Below are 15,951 nucleotides of genomic sequence, written 5' to 3'. Positions count from 1 at the left end.
CAGCGCTTTCTTCCGAGCGTGTCAGCTGCCTGACGATGCCACATTGGCGGCAGTTTGAAAAAAAGGGTTTGGCTGGATTCACATGCATCAGAGATGACTTAAGTTAAGTTCTTACCCTCCTTGAAGCACAGTCAGATTTGGACCACCTTACCTGCTATGTGAACATAGCCTCTGTTCCGTTCTCTAGTCTTTCCTCATGTTTTGATGGAAACTTTTGTTGTTTTTGAGTTTCGGTTCCTCTCAGTGCTTCTTCCTAAGGTCTTTTGGGGTTAGGGGTTCTGACCCACACTCCTAGAAATGCTCCTAGAAATCCGCTTTGGAACAGTGTCTTTTATAGACAGTGAAAAAAGCTGAATTAAATTGAGTGCAGCAGCATAAACAGTGAAGCAGTTGCATATTTAGAGCTTGCCACACAGATGGCAGGCCAGCACACAAAGCTCTCTATCTGGGCTCCAAGGCTAACAGCAATGTGAATGGGGTTGTGCACATTGTCCTGAACCACCTATTGTCATAATGGCCTTGAGCAGGGCAGGACACTGCGCCAGACCATCAGTGTTCACCTCAGTCCTTCACTGTACCAACCAAAAGTATACAATAGATTCAGCGAATAAAGACCTTCTACCTGTGGTACTTCAAATTATGTGGAATTACAGTGCCTAACATTTAAATTAGAACTCTGTTGCCACACTTGTGCCTTGTGTCTTTTCTGTATCCATTAAGTGTTGTGTACCTTTGTACAATAGGTATAGGTACAAGTATGGGCTCTCAGTCTCTCAAGCATATCTACAGACTGTAGCCTGTTTACCCTAGCTATGGACATACTCCATGCCACTCTAATTAGGAGTATCTGCTAAATGCTTTGGATGTAGATGTCTTGTGGGGGTGTAAAACACTTTAGATAGGTTTAGATAAATTCTATTTCTCAGATATTTCCTACACAAAAATCATTTAATCTCTTACTTGCACTGCTACTATTCTCACTGACTGAGCAGTATGTGGTATATGAGTAGGCAGAGACAGTAAGTGTGTATACCAGTTATGACTAATGTTAACTCTGACTAGTCACCTAGTATCAGGTCACAGTTAGACCTAAACTTTAGAGTTTGTTGATATTCCAAGAAATTGAATATCATTTCATTGACCTTTTCCTGAAAACTAAAAAACAAATGTTAATTTGGCTGACCTCGTTTGTTTGAATGTTATATTTGTGGTATAAATGTGGTAACCATTTGTGGTTCCATCAAGAACCTTGTTGAGATTACAGAGATAGAGAAGGAAGATCACTTGTTAAAGGTCTCTATTACAGACATGGCTCTTTAGGGAACCGAAAGTGGTTCTTCTATGGCGTTGCTGAAAGCTTCTTTAGTTTTAAGAGTGAAGGCCAGTATTCCCAATAAAATACGTTGGGTCGGTTTCACAGACAGGAATTAAGTCTAGTCCTGGACTACACAACATTTCTCCTTTTAAAGGAAAATGTAGTCCTGGGCTAACCTTAATCCCTAACCTAGCCTTAATGTCTTAAATGTCTGGGAAACCAACTCCTACTTTATCAAATCAGTCCATCATTAAAGTAAACAAGTTAAGCTGCTGGTGGAACCGAACAAATCCTTACAATGGCTCCCTTTCACCTAAAATCATTCGGCATCTAGGCAACACCTACCTGTGTGTTGTCTCAGATCTGATCCAGTAATCCAGTGGTTGCAGCATTTTAGTAGCATGGGTACGTTTCAGGCATGACACTAGAGACAAAACGGAGGGAAATAAGGGACTTGACTGGAGTTCTGTGCCACCTTCTGAAAGGCTAAGAGTGCCTGATATAACATTACATGCTGTCAAGGCAAAAGAACAGCCAAGCGGAGGCAGATCTACCGCGGAACTGCGGTCGTGATCCAGAGTGAGGCCTGTAATAATATGTGTCTAAATGGTCCATGTGCTGCACTATTATAAGTGGATTCAATAATACCAAGCTCAGTTCAGCTGTGGCAGGTACAATACCTTTGCAAGAGAGTGACACGTTACAGGGCCCCTTACATCTTTCGTAGTCTGTGGCTTTTATTATATTAAGATCACATGGTACACACAGGTAGGTTTGATCTACGTTACCAACCACCTAGCTCAGACTCTCTGCAACGGAAAGCAGAAAGGCAGCAGAGTAATTTGTGCTGGAAATCGATCAGTTGTAAGAAGAACAGACAAGGTACCACTGAAGACCATCTGGACTCGCTGATGTGTTGCGATCCATGCCCACCTCGTTGCGCCACTGATTATGCAGCTGTTCGACTAGCATGCTTTGACTAGCGTGATCCTGTCGTTTTTGGTATCCAACTGGGTTTCTGCAGCTTGCCTTTGTGTAAACCTGGGTTAAACATTGTACAAAGCTTGATGCAAAAGCCTGGTGGCATCAGAACCTCCAAGATTAGATCATGGGAGGGTGAAATGTGCCCATGCGTAGTGCGTGGAGTCCTTGTGGTAGCTTTACATGCATAACACGAGCATGCAGGGCCTTCAAAGTGGACTTGTTCCAGCTCTGCAGCAGGCCTCGCCGTGGGGAACTGTTGTGTGAATGTCACGTTTAACAGCTCAGTGGAAAAATGTGTGGTGTGGTGGGGGCAACAAATGCGACCTATTTTAAAGCCAAGTAACACTGCATCCCTCGCCGTGCTCCAGTACACACCGTATCACATCGTGGCCAAGGCAGAATGAAGAGGCCAGGGTTGTTTCAGGATGTTGTATCTGCTAGAGAAAGAAACACTCGGCCAGGGTGTGCCAGGAGTCTACTCATTCACTCGGCCCTTCTCTCTCCAACTGCTTGCTCACTCTTGTTCTCTCTCCCTCTCTCTCTCTTTTTTTCCCCACAGGCGGTAGAGACAAACCTGGCCTCCAAAGACAGCCACTGGGTGTTTGTGAATGAGGTAAGAGAAGAGCTTCCTGCTTTTTCCTCCCCTTTTCCTGGCTCAGCCTGGCCAGGCACTTCTTTCTTCAAGTTTCTTGCTTTCCTCTCTCGATTGTCTTTGGTCTAAATCACTGGCCTCCACAGCTGAGGGCTTTGGCCATAGGTTCTGTGACATTCAACTGGAGTGATGTTCACATTTGATCAGTGATCGATAGGCTAGATATGATCATTTAGCGGTGTTGTTATTAGCCATTACCATTTTTGCCCAATAAAATAGAAGACTGAGTGCTGAAGGCTGCATAGTGATGCAACCATCCAAGAATTGGTATTATCATCAAAAGTTCGATCCCTGGTTATACCACAGTCAGACATAGCCTGGAGTGTATATATATATATATATATATATATATATATATATATATATATATATATATATATATATATATATATATATATATATATATATACACATTGCATATATATATACAGCCGGTCTGGAGCTCTGCAACTATGCTCTGAGATCAGCACTCGGCCCTGACCCCGCTCTATAACTTTACGTGGTCTGACACTTGGTGTCTACACAGTCTCTCACAGCGGATGGTGGAAGATCTAGGAGGGAAATTTCACCAGCTGACTTTTTGTTGCAGCGATTGCTCCTATTACATCATACTCACTATTACTACATACTCTGGAGTTCAGTGAGCTCTTTAGAACCTCCCATTTTCACACTAATGTGTGTAGAGGTAGACTGCATGGCTAGGGGCTTGAGTTTATACACCCATGGCAATGAGACTGAATGAAACACCTGTAATTAATGATTAAGAGGTGTCTCAGAATTAGCAGTTAGTGTTTACTTCCAAGCGTGTTGAACTCCAATGTGTTTGCGTTAGTGGCAGTTTGCAAAGACAGAGGTGCTGTGTGCTAGCATTCGTCTTCCCAGTGCTGGTAGTCCTGTCTGATGGAGGGGGCTCCCTAGCTATTGGATGGAATGACTATGGAGAGGAATGTGCCCCCTAAGGCCAAGTAGTTCACACTTTAACTGCACATGTATCAAAGGCTAAAAGAGACAGGAGACTCAGGATTAGGCATCTCAGTTTTCATGTAGTACATATGGTTTCTGCTCGACATGCTGACAGTCCTTTATGCTGTGTGTGTGGTCGTGAACACGTTTGGTTATTACTGTAATGTTTCCGTTGATGTCGTGCAGATCCATGCTGTGTGATGACCCAGAACTCAGGATGTAAACATGCCCCGACATGCAAGACTGCCACGCATTACACAGGAAAGAGCAGCACAGCCCATCATTCTGCAGCTGCCATAAAGCACAGGAAAATGGTGCTGTAATGCCAGAGAGGGCATGATTGCCTGTCGTTTTTTCTGTCTGAAAGCGCTTTCTTGCAGTCAAACGATCAGTTCTCAGAGAACTGATGTGCGTGTGTAGTTACCAGCAGGCTACGGCATGGCTGCTGATTACTCCTTGTTAGCACACACGTAGAAAGACCCTGCTTTCTTTCTCCAGCTGTCCATTACCAGGCCACCTTCAGCACCTAATTATTATTTTGAATTTAGACGTCATGGCCTGGAAAACCACCGCAATTCGCTGGTAAAAAGGTCAGACCCTCATTAAAGAATGGGGTGCAAAGGTTTAAGCCTTTCTTGGGTGCTGATGATACATCTATATACTAGTAACACTCAATCAACAGCATGGGGTACCACAGAAACCACTTATCAACATGCTAGCCAAAACCTGAGACACCGTATCAACACCCTGGATTACCATAGCTAGCATCCCCATCACAACAACCTGGGAAACCATAGCTGCTGCTTGGCAACCACCTGGCAACATCATAGCAACTTAGCAACAACATGACAATCACCTAAGATCCCATAGCAACCACAAGCAACAACATAGCAACCTAGGCCTTCTGTTCTACCCGTGAAGTCCCAATATTCCCAAAACCAATAGGCAGCTGGAATAAGAAGACTGAATGGAAACTTGGGAGTCAATAACCACTTGGGAACACACTAGCACTAGCACACTACCTTGCATACAATAGTAGCTGCTTAGCACCCACCTAGCAGCACCATGGCAACCACCTAGCATATCAAAGCACCCACATAGCAAAAACATCATACTGTTGACCAACCAATCCTGTTGAGCCTAACACTTGCCTAAAAGAGGGACTGGCAACTCGCTGAAAAACTAGTCCCACCCATTGTAAATCAGAATGTGATTGGTTGATACCTCTTTCAGTCCCAGCAGTACTTCTGGGGATGGTGGGTAATCTGATGGCTTAGGTCTTCAGTTCTACCGGTGAAGTCCCAACCCATACGTGCCTAAAATAGCAGACTTAATAGAAGAATGGAGGTCAGTAACCACTTAGGAACAGGGTAGTAACAATCTGAGACCATCTGAGACTAGCAACCACCTTGGATACCATAGCAACTGCCTAATAACTAGCAACAACATAGTAACCCCTTGGGATACCATAGCAGGAGGATTGTGTTTGGTCAATTCCTCGGGCAGTACCAGCAGTAATTCTGTTGGTGGTGGTTAACCTGACAGGTTAGGTCTTCAGTTCTACCTGTGAAATCCCAACCAATAATATGAATATATATGTAATATGAAGGCTGAATGGAAGATTGAAAGTCAATAACTTACAGTATGGCTTACTGTTAAGATAAGACTCCCTCCCTAGTGCACTCCCTATTTATGATAAGTGCTTGCTCCCTATATAGTTATCTTGCTTCCTACGCTGCACACTTAATAGGGTGTAAAAGGAATGGATTGTTCCCTACGTATTTCATTCCCTTGTTAAGACATTATCTTCCTCCCAGTCTGGTTCAGTTCACAGTTAAGACAAGCGCTGGGGATGATTAGTGCACTCACTGATCTGTTTGCATACAGAGAATCACATACATGAGCAGATGGCGTTTAATAGATCTTTTGTGTGCGCATTTCCTTTGGAAGCCTCGGATATGAATACGGCTTTACAAACGCTGTCCCTGAAACAGTGTTTCTCTTTGTGCTAGCTTTACGAGATCACATTTATGGCTCACGCGAGCCTGGGTGCGCTATAAGCAGCCATTAAATATTCATGTGTGTGGCTTCAGACAACACTGAGCGTCGATTGCCTGTTGTATATGAGTCCTGATTCCAAGGCGGTGAGATCAACTCGTATGGCATGGCCTCGAATCCCTTGTACTTATGATTTATTCAGGTCTGGCTGCCCATTATACATTAATGCAAGGAAGTAAAGGGTCACAATTGGCCAGGCGTTACCACTTCCAAGTGTCAAGATATGGGCTGAGTTGAAGCAATTCCTCTCGTTCTGTCAGAGGCTTCGTGTTGCTTTGTGAAGATTAAATGTTGCAGTAGCCTTTAAGCTCCCCCTTAAACCAGGCCCTGTCTCTATGATGGCTGATAGCAATGCTTTTTAGTTTTTTTTTTTTTTTTTACTCAGCCTCCATGTGCTTTCTGCTAAAGCAGGCTAGTGGGACAGACTAGGGTACAGGAACCAGTGAGACTAAGATTTCCTCTTAACTTGATTGCAAACAATCCCAGTGCAGTGATTTACTAAGATTTGTGACCTTGCATTACCAGGAAATTAATCCTAGACTCTGCCTGGTTGGACGGCAGCAACAACACAGCAACCTAGGTCTTCTGTTCTACCCATTCTAGTCCAAAAAGTCCCAAAAGTCCCATAGGTGGCTGGAATAAAAAGGCTGGAAACATCAAGTCAAGTCAATCACCACTTGGGAACACACTAGCAATAGCACACTACCTTGCATATAATAGCAACATCGTAGGAGCCACCTAGCAGCACCATGGCAACCACCTAGAATATCATTGCAATCATCTAGCAACAACAAAGCAGCCACCTAGCACCACTATCCTATTGACCACAGTCTAGCACTTGCCTGGATGTGGGACTGGCAACTAGCCTAGAAACTAGTCCCACCCATTGTAAATCAGAACATGGTTGGTTGATAACTGTCAGTCCCAGCAGTAATTCTGTTACTGGTGGGTAATCTGATGTCTTAGGTCTTCAGGTCTACCAGTGAAGTCCCAATCAACAGGTGTCTAAAATAAAAGGCTGAATATCATTACAACATCTAACAACATCTAGCATCTAGTATTTTAAATGGAAAATACCTCGGCCTGGCAGGACAGCAGCCTTGATGTAAACGACAGCAGCCACAGCAGCAGGTCTTTAAAGCTTTTATTTTCTGGCAGAGTTTGGACTTTGAGTCTAAAGGAGATTGCATTACAGTGGTGAAGTTATCTTCAGTCCAGAGGCAGTGCTAACCGGCCTACACAAGTTGGGCTGTGCAAGTTGGAAATAGTCCAGTCGTGTAACATACTGATAGAATTTGATAAAGTATAGCACTGTTAAGATGACCAGATGTCTTCCCAGACATGTCCTCTTGCTTTCAGGATCTAGAAAATACATCCAGCCTGGAATTCTGCATCTACACAGCCATTGCTCACACTGCTTCAGAGAGAGAGCGAGAGAGATGGCAGGCGATGGCAATTGATTGCAACCTACAAAATGTTTAAACACCAGTGTAAATCATCACTGTTAAATACTGTTATCTCTACATTTCGCAAAAAAACCCCAAAAATTTAACTTTCAATGAAATTACATTTTCTACCCAATTTGGAAGGCCAGTTACCCAAACCTAATCATATGAACTCCCCCTATCACTAGCAATGCCCCCAACAAACACTGAGAGGAGAAAGACTAGCACATGTCTCCAGTAGTAACCAGCTCTGATACAACAGCCAACAATAACATTAGGAGTGATGTAAGGTGGAAGTGCCATCAACCCACCACTGAGAAAAAAAGGCCATTTGGGCTCTCTCTGGCTTCAGCTGCTGATGGCAAGCAGCATGACCTGGGATTCAAACCAGGGATACTCGGATTATAGCGGCAGTGCCTTAGTACACTAGACCACTTTGGAGCATTTTGATGAGTCCAATCTTTTCATAACCATCCATGGTCTTTTGGCATCATTAATTTGTTGAGGTTTGTCGGGAACGTCACGGCCCACCGGCAGAATCCGGATCTTCTGAAACACTTAGCAACCCCTGCTAGTTACAGTGATCCAGCTGCAGATGCAAGCGGTCAGGCCCAGATAGCAGCACATGACTGAACATGTGCACTTCTACACTGAACTAAGAGCCTGACTGGGTACGCTGTTAATCAGTCCAAGATTTGGTCACTTCCCACCTTTCCCCCATCACACCGGTCACTTCCAAGTTAGTTCATTTTCTGAGACATGCTGTTGAACTTGTCTTCGACCCATTTCGTTCTGCACCCCTTGGTCCCTCCTTGTCCCGCAGATGTTGGGAACAACAGAGTGTGAAATTAAGAGGGGCATCGCGAGCCTCTTGGTGCGGCAGAAACACTGGCAGGCTTTTAGTGTGAACGCACAGATCTCTCAATCCCACCTCCTCTGGGGGGAGCTTGGGATGACACACAATCTAAATGGCTTTAAATGGGAAAAGGATGTTGACTTTGGCACCTTTTTCTAGGTCACTTACCCTACCTGTTATCTCTACCTGCTGACCAAAGGGGCAGAGAAGGTAAGGAGATGTCTTACTTCCCATCCCAGCCACATCTTCAGAGACGGTCTGCCCGTCCTTTTCCGCCGCTCGAGCATCTCTCCACCTGTAAAGCCGAGGTCATCAATAATGGACGAACGACATTTTGCCGATGAATATTCCATTAACGTTGCTGGTTTGTTTCAGTTATTTAAAAAGCGTCTGTCGTCTCAGCGGCCCATATTATCTCTCAGCGAAATGTGAAAAGCCGAATGAGGATAAAGAGGGGAAAGGAAAGGGCACCGGGAGAAATGCTTCATATGCACAAACTCTCGTTCCCCTTGAGGTACGTTTATAGTAAGCGCTGGGCAGAATGAAGAGAAGTAGTGCTGGCTGAATACTGAGTGCACTGTCCTAAATGTATTTAGTAAGATATTCCGTTGAAGTCCATAAAGTAATGTATTCGGAAATACATTTAGAATGCATCTTGATAAGGCACTAGGGGGAAACTACACTCACTGCTGTTGTAATTTGTACTTAATTTGCACAGTTCCCACTCTTTAAGTGTAAGTAAGCGGGGGGCTGGAAACAGTTGTACAACTGTAGAGCACCAATCAGAATGCTATATGACACCTGCAGCTGGCTTCATCTCTGCAAACCTACACTGTTCATAGTATAAGATCACTGAGGAGCCTTTGGAAGTTCTTCAATTTGAAACCGTGGATGAGACCATAGGGTGCTTTGAGGAACCTTGGTTTGAAGAACAAGTGTTATCACAAACTTCTATTACCAAAGAATAGCCCCAGTAGTTACTGAGTAATACACCTTAGTGCGTAATGAGCCTTTCTGCGTTCAGGAGTTATGAGGTTCCTCCAAAGTTTTAAACTGAAGAACCTCCAAAATGTCCTCAAGGATCTTAAACTTATAACATTGTACACATGACCATGTAAAAAGGCTAATTTCATCAAGCATCTATGGTCGGTATGCCTTTATGTTTAATTGTTGGAAATGGTGAATTTGCTTGTGGGACATTTTTTGCCTCTCAGACTTCTGGATTGATATTGCAATATGAATTCAATACATCAAATACTCACAAAGTACCACTATGAAGTCTTCAGGATGTGTCCTATTCAACCCAGTAGAGACACTGCCGATATCAGAATCACAAAAGAAATAGTTGACTTATCAGTGCTCTTAGTGCCAAGCTGCCTCAGACAACATGCCAATCCTAATGTGACCTAGTTGCAGAGTTTTTCTTCTTGTATATTCCTACTCCAGAGCCCTAGACCAATGACGGATATCGGGAAAGGCAAAGATTATTGTATGCTCTGTGGGGATGTCCCGATTCGATCCAGCAACTCTGGATCAGGTGTCAATTGAGGCATTTTTAATGGATCTGCTTTTAATGTTCCTGCAGACGAGGGAAACTACCCTTGAAAGTGTTTCTTTTAAAGTGCTGGGCATTTGTTCTATTTATAATACTATGATAAACCATCACCAAGTAATGGAACTTATAAGGTTGGGGGCTCATCTTGCAGTTGCTAAAATCTGTTCATAAATATTCAAGTGTTGTTTTACAAAGCAAGGTTTTGTATCTGGCATGAAGTCCCAGTGTTGTGATGTACCTTTGTACCTTTTCGAAATGCAAAGTGGACTGAATATGCATGGCCGATACTTGTGTGCCATTACATCAGAGCCTTGTTTATAGCCATGGAGCTTCACTTAGTAGGTTCTCTGTAATTATCCTGTCATGTTGGATGCCCAAAGCCACTGTAGTAAATGCCACTTAAATATGCGACAAATATGTTGCACTGGCTTCAGCGCTTCTTCTATTTGCATTATGACATAAACTGAATGCTAGCTCATGCACTTTATCCAACTCTGAAGTGACATGTGGCTTTACAACAGCTGCCCCCTTATTTAATCTGGTGGTTATTATGTAACTACCTTGTCAGCAGGGAGGCATAATATTAAGTCTGACCTTTTTCATCTCCACGCTCATGCTTAAAAGTAGCTATTTGCGTTTATTAGGGGACGCTGAGATGGTACACGAGCCGGCAGACCCCTTTTCCAATAAACTAAGACAGCATGTGAGACAGTAAAGCAAGCTGCAGGGAGGCTGAAAAGGCTCAGGGTGGAGGAACAGGGTCAGGGAGAATATAGGACCTGGGAGAAGAATCAATAAAGAGTAGGTTCTCCTTGACTAACTACCATGCCACCTTGTTCAAGTGTGAATATCTTCTCAGGGGTTCCAAGTGGCTCAGCAGTCTAATAAAGCATGGGAGGCCACAACTTCTTTGGCATCAGCAGCCAGAGTCTGAGAGCACACAATTGGCCGTGCTCTCTCCAGCTGGGTAGATGGCGCTCTTTCCCCTCATCGCTCTTAAGCAAAGTTGGTCGGCCCAGGCATCTGTTGGCTGGTGCGCTAGAACTGGGGACCTGGCATTTTTCTCTGAGTGTATCGGCTGCCCAGCAATTCCACATCGGTGGCAGATGTATCAGAGTAGTCCTTACTAAGTAGCGCCTGGCTACTAACAGGTGGATTCATTCAGAGAAATTTTAGAACAATGCAGAATGTTCAGCACCAGTAATGTAAGGTCCCTACCTGCCTACTTTTGCAGAGGATGTACATAGGTACAAGTCAGGTTGGTGCCCCATGATGGCTAGAACTGTCGACTCCCCCCCCCCCCCCCCCTTTTTTTTATTGGAAGCCCTTTTTGCTCGCTACAATTGATGCAGAAATTGATGTTTCCTCAAATCTCCCATCCACTGGCCAACATTTTCCAGATGTGAAAGTAAAAGTCCATGCATTTGATTTCCCTCTGTCGTCTCTTCAAACCCTGCTTTGAATTTGTAGAAATCATTACGCCATCATAGACTGGCCTGAGAGCACCATTCTAAGAGAAATTGGTGGTTCTTACTTGCTTGCCCAGTAAGGGCCAAACCAGGCTCATGATGAGGGTTCGTTGACTCCCATGGGCCCAGCAAATGCCAGTTCCCCCTTATGCTGAGCTAATTACTGAAGCAAGAACAGGAGAATTAACAATAATTGTCTCCGCATAGATGAGATCAAAATGGAAATGAGCACATTATCTTAAAAATTTCATCGTCAGTTCCATTTCAATTTCCTTTTATGATGATGCAAATAACTTCAAAAATGAGCAGAATACACAATCACTTGTGCGGCTGCAAATCCATTGTCACATGTTAAGGAATTAGGTAATTGCGTAAATCATTTCCCCAAAGCATTAAGTCAGGAACGTTCTCCTCTCTCTCTCTCTAGCTCTACTTCTCTTGTCAGACACACACATACAATCAATGTTTCTATCTAACTGCCTGTTTCTGTCTTCCTCTGCGCAGGAGATCAGTGACACGGAGATCATGGAGTTGGCCCACAGTGCCTTGGGAAGGATGACGGTCATCCGGCAGATTTTTCCGCTGTGGAGAGACAGCAGCGTGAGCTGTATGAGGAATAGTCATCGCATCTCATCTCTTCTCTGTGACCCCCAGGAGGGCTACCTGCAGTCGCTAGAGGTCAGTTCCCATCGATGCGCTGCCATTGTGATGGTCCTTAGGGAGTCCCACAAGTGTCAATCTTGGGCCATGTGTTGATTCTTTAAATGTGAGCCTGTGCATGCCTCAAAGGCAACCAAATCACCAGCCAAACTTCTTAATGACTGATATTGTCAGGGTCGACAGGATCGACATAATGAGGCTGTAGGGTAGTGTGTATCTTGGGATCAGGCACCTCAAAACTGTGTTTGTGGAAGAGGTCCTTGCTCAGAGAGGTGCGATCGGCGGTGATGCTTTTTATGCCGCAACCCATAGCTCAAAACAACACTGCATATTTTAGAGGAGATGATGAAACCCAAGGCTAGAATTATTTGTCTTTCAAAAGTGTGTGATGAAACCTCAGTCAGAATTTCCACTGCCAGGACCAATACATCTTGGAAAAGCAACAGCACTGGATCTTAACTATATATCCCAGTTTGTGCAAAACATCTTATTGTAACATAGTTTTAATTCCACTTCATTGATTTACTGCCGGCATTTGTGATTGTCTTCCTTTAGGATTAGGAAACATATATGGCCCAGGGGTCGCAAGCTCGAACCCTGACCATGCTGCTTTGCCATCAGCAGCCAGTCTAAGAAAGCACAACTCGCTGTGGGTAAATGGCGCTCTCTCCATCTATCACTCTTAAAGCGATGTTGGCCGGCACGGTGCGGTGGAGCCAGGGAACCGGCACTTCCCTCCCAAGCGTGTTGGCTGTCTGGTGATGCCGGATCATTCAGCAGTTCGAAAGGAGGCAGTGGATGACTTTGCATGTATCAGAGAAGACTGTGTTTCCTTGTCCTCGTCCTTCCTAGTATCTAGAGCACTGCTAGTGCTAGGGGGAGCTATGAATTAGTTGGCTAATTGGCAGTACAACAATTTGACAAACAAATTTATATAAAAAAAAGGATTAGGAATAAGGACACCTTCATTGCGCCTAAATCCACTTGTCTATAACGGCGGCCTAGAATTTTGTGAGCTCCCCCTGTCCATCATGGAAAAACGATGGTTGCACTTCACTGACTCCTCCAGCATGATTCCCACTCCATAATTCATGCAGAAGGGTTAAGAGCTTTCTGATGTTTGACCACTTTCAGGACACCAGCAACTCTGGTTCACATTGGTCTCTGTGAAGCTATCAGCACAAAATATGGCAAATGTGCAGCTTCAACAAAACAACCCTCAAGCCCCGGGATGTTCTGGAGTCAGTTGTAGATCAACAGATTACCCTCATGTTGCATTTTGTTGTTTGCTAGTCAGAGGCAAGGAATGCCACAGGCGCATTTCAACCTGGCCTGCTTCTACTTATGACAATATGGGTGAGTGCAAGTTGTATCAGCAACCTGCCAAATCCGATTGGCCATCAACCACTCAGTTCATCTCGCATTGCCTTCGCTGGCTAATGATGACAGCAACAATGTTTAATACATGAATTCAGGCAATGACTGACAGGTGGCAGCGGAAAGGGCACCGTGAGTTGGAAAACAATGGAGATTTTGTTTCCAGCCTCGCTGCCTCAGTTATCAGCTGCACATGTCTCCCCAGAACATGCAGCCTCAGCAGTGCATCAGCCTTCGCACCAGCACCAGCTGACCTTGAATGTTTAACCCTACCATAAGAGCTCTCTGCAGTAAATTTCAAAACCCACACTTCTAATCTCCGCACACGTGTTCTCACTGAACTTTACATTCAGCATAAGGTTAGGATTGCTTGGAACTGAAGAATGAAGCTCTTCCATTTCTAAACAGCCTTTTAAACAACTGTCTTGTCTCAGTCTCGTAAAGTACAATCCATTCCAGTTTTAATAAAAACTCTCACTTGATTAGGTGTTAAAGACTGGCTAAAAGGAGTGCTTGATTTTGGGCATGTCAAAGGTCATAGTGCGAAGAAAATATCTGAATCTGCAGGTGTATTAAAGCATATGGGTCTACCAGCAGTGGCAGAAATCCATACAGTCTACAAGAAATTCTTGTCATTCTTGAGCAGGCCTGTTGCGAGCCACTCTGCTCCATGTGTTCATGGCAGTTCCCTTGTTGTTTCAGAAATTGGTGGTGAAGGACCTGTGCTGACTTCTAGAAGCAACTCTTGCCGGGACGCGAACTGATTTTCATTCACAAGCCGTAAAACATGTCCTTCAGTTTGTTTATAATTTCCTGTAGACTGAGATTTCTGCCACTGCTGGTAGACCTGTATGACCATATTCTCCCTATACACCTGCCGATTCAGCTGCTTCCTTCACACTATCACCTTCACACTCCTTTTTTGCCAGTCATTAACATCTGCTTTGTGACCCATTTTCCACACATCCAACAAGACACGTACTGCACTGTACTGCACTGTACTGCACTCCTCTCAATGTCTGAGTCCCGTCACACACCTCGCAGGTATTTATAGCCCCATCATCCTCGAACAGTGTCATCTGGAGGAACATGAGGTTGCTAGCACCTTAAACACATATAAGATGCTCATTTTTCTCCAGGTAGCTTAGATGTACAGTTAAGTAGAATTTAACAGCCCCCATTTAGTTTCTAACCACTGGTCCAGTGTTGTCAAATAGTGGAGGGCCCATTCTCAGCTCAGTAGTGACAATGACATGTGGCACTAGCACAGTCTGTTGTCCACAGAGGTGTTGCTATGTCCTAAAAATATCCAGCCTGGAGCAGCTCTTTGGATGGTCCATAATCTCTTGGATTCATAGTAGGTACTCTGAACCCTCCCTAACATTAATCATAAGTTCTTAGACCATTCATGACCATTCTGAACCATGCCAAGGGTTCATGTTTGCTAAACAGACATTACACAAACATGCAGAAGGATCTCAAAATAGCCCTCCCTGGCAATTTTTTTTTTGTGGGCTGTGTGCGCACATGAGCCTAAGCAGAAATGAGGCACTGTCAGTGGAGATGATGTGATGCATTAATGACACAATGCCACTGTAAGACGTCTCTGCACAGAGAAGCCACAGCTGTCTGAGGCTCACCTGAATGTCTGAGTGCATCCGAGCATCTTGCTGGATTTTATGGATCTTGATTTATTGTGGCTCCAGACACACATCTGGTCTTGGGAGCCCTTATGTGTTGTGTCAGGTCTGAAAGGAATGTGCCACTAACGTCGTAGCCCCCCTGACATTGTCTGTGTATGTGCATGCTTTTCCCATTTGGGCCATTATTTGGAGGGTGGTATCCAGATTTGACATCAGTGCCCCAAGTACGCGACCCTGGTTTTCAGGCGTCTGCATTCACCCTGTGCCAGTAAAAGTATCACAACTTCAGGACATTAAACCCAGTCAAAATGACATCCAGACAGGGAAAGATTTCAAAACAAAGCACTTAAAGATAGTTGATGGCACAAACATTGTTAACAGTGTTTTGTCTGGACCACAGATCACAGAATAATGAAGGTTTCCCCCAATATTTTCTGTATTGCCTGTCCCTAAAGAACGTATCTTTTGTTTGCCAACTCACTGTGTTTCTATACTGCAGGTCTCCAATCTGTACCTCTACGACAGTGTGCTGATGCTAGCTAACGCCTTCTACAGGAAGCTGGAGGACAGAAAGTGGCACAGCATGGCGAGTCTGAACTGTATACGGAAGTCAACCAAGCCCTGGAATGGAGGCTGGTCCATGCTAGAAACCATTCAGAAGGTATGAAGATCCTGTATTTGCTCCCTGAGGCCATCTGCCTCTTTGTACATGAGCTGATGGAAGAGAGACTCAAGATCAGACCTACAAGATTCAGAGTGACAAGCCATGGGAGTCTGTAATAAAAAATGTAACATGTAAGACATGTGTTTCCTCTGCTTTAGGTCAGGGCACTACATTAGCAGCTGTTTGAAATGCAAATAGTCAGTCTTGCTCCAGTACAGACACCTTCTATTTGGACCCCATATTCCTCCCATTACATCACCAGTGGGTGCACAAATGGCAGGAAAGCCAGAAGCCAAGTCTGTCCTCCCCC

General features: G+C 44.3%; 1 protein-coding gene across 3 annotated transcripts in view; it reads left to right on the top strand.

The window, feature by feature from the left end:
• The window catches only part of grid1b (glutamate receptor, ionotropic, delta 1b), a 352,786-nt gene that overhangs the window by 294,016 nt on the left and 42,819 nt on the right, over positions 1-15,951 (top strand). For all 3 annotated transcript variants that reach the window (XM_072666603.1, XM_072666604.1, XM_072666605.1), the window contains exons 5-7: positions 2,859-2,912; positions 11,802-11,975; positions 15,477-15,638. In XM_072666603.1, coding sequence (XP_072522704.1) covers positions 2,859-2,912; positions 11,802-11,975; positions 15,477-15,638 — 390 coding nt within the window. The remainder of the gene's footprint in view (positions 1-2,858; positions 2,913-11,801; positions 11,976-15,476; positions 15,639-15,951) is intronic.

This window comes from Salminus brasiliensis, chromosome 22, assembly GCF_030463535.1.
Source record: "Salminus brasiliensis chromosome 22, fSalBra1.hap2, whole genome shotgun sequence".
Taxonomy (NCBI): Eukaryota; Metazoa; Chordata; class Actinopteri; order Characiformes; family Bryconidae; genus Salminus; species Salminus brasiliensis.
Note: the sequence above shows the minus strand (reverse complement) of the source record. Positions and strands in the feature narration are given on the sequence as shown.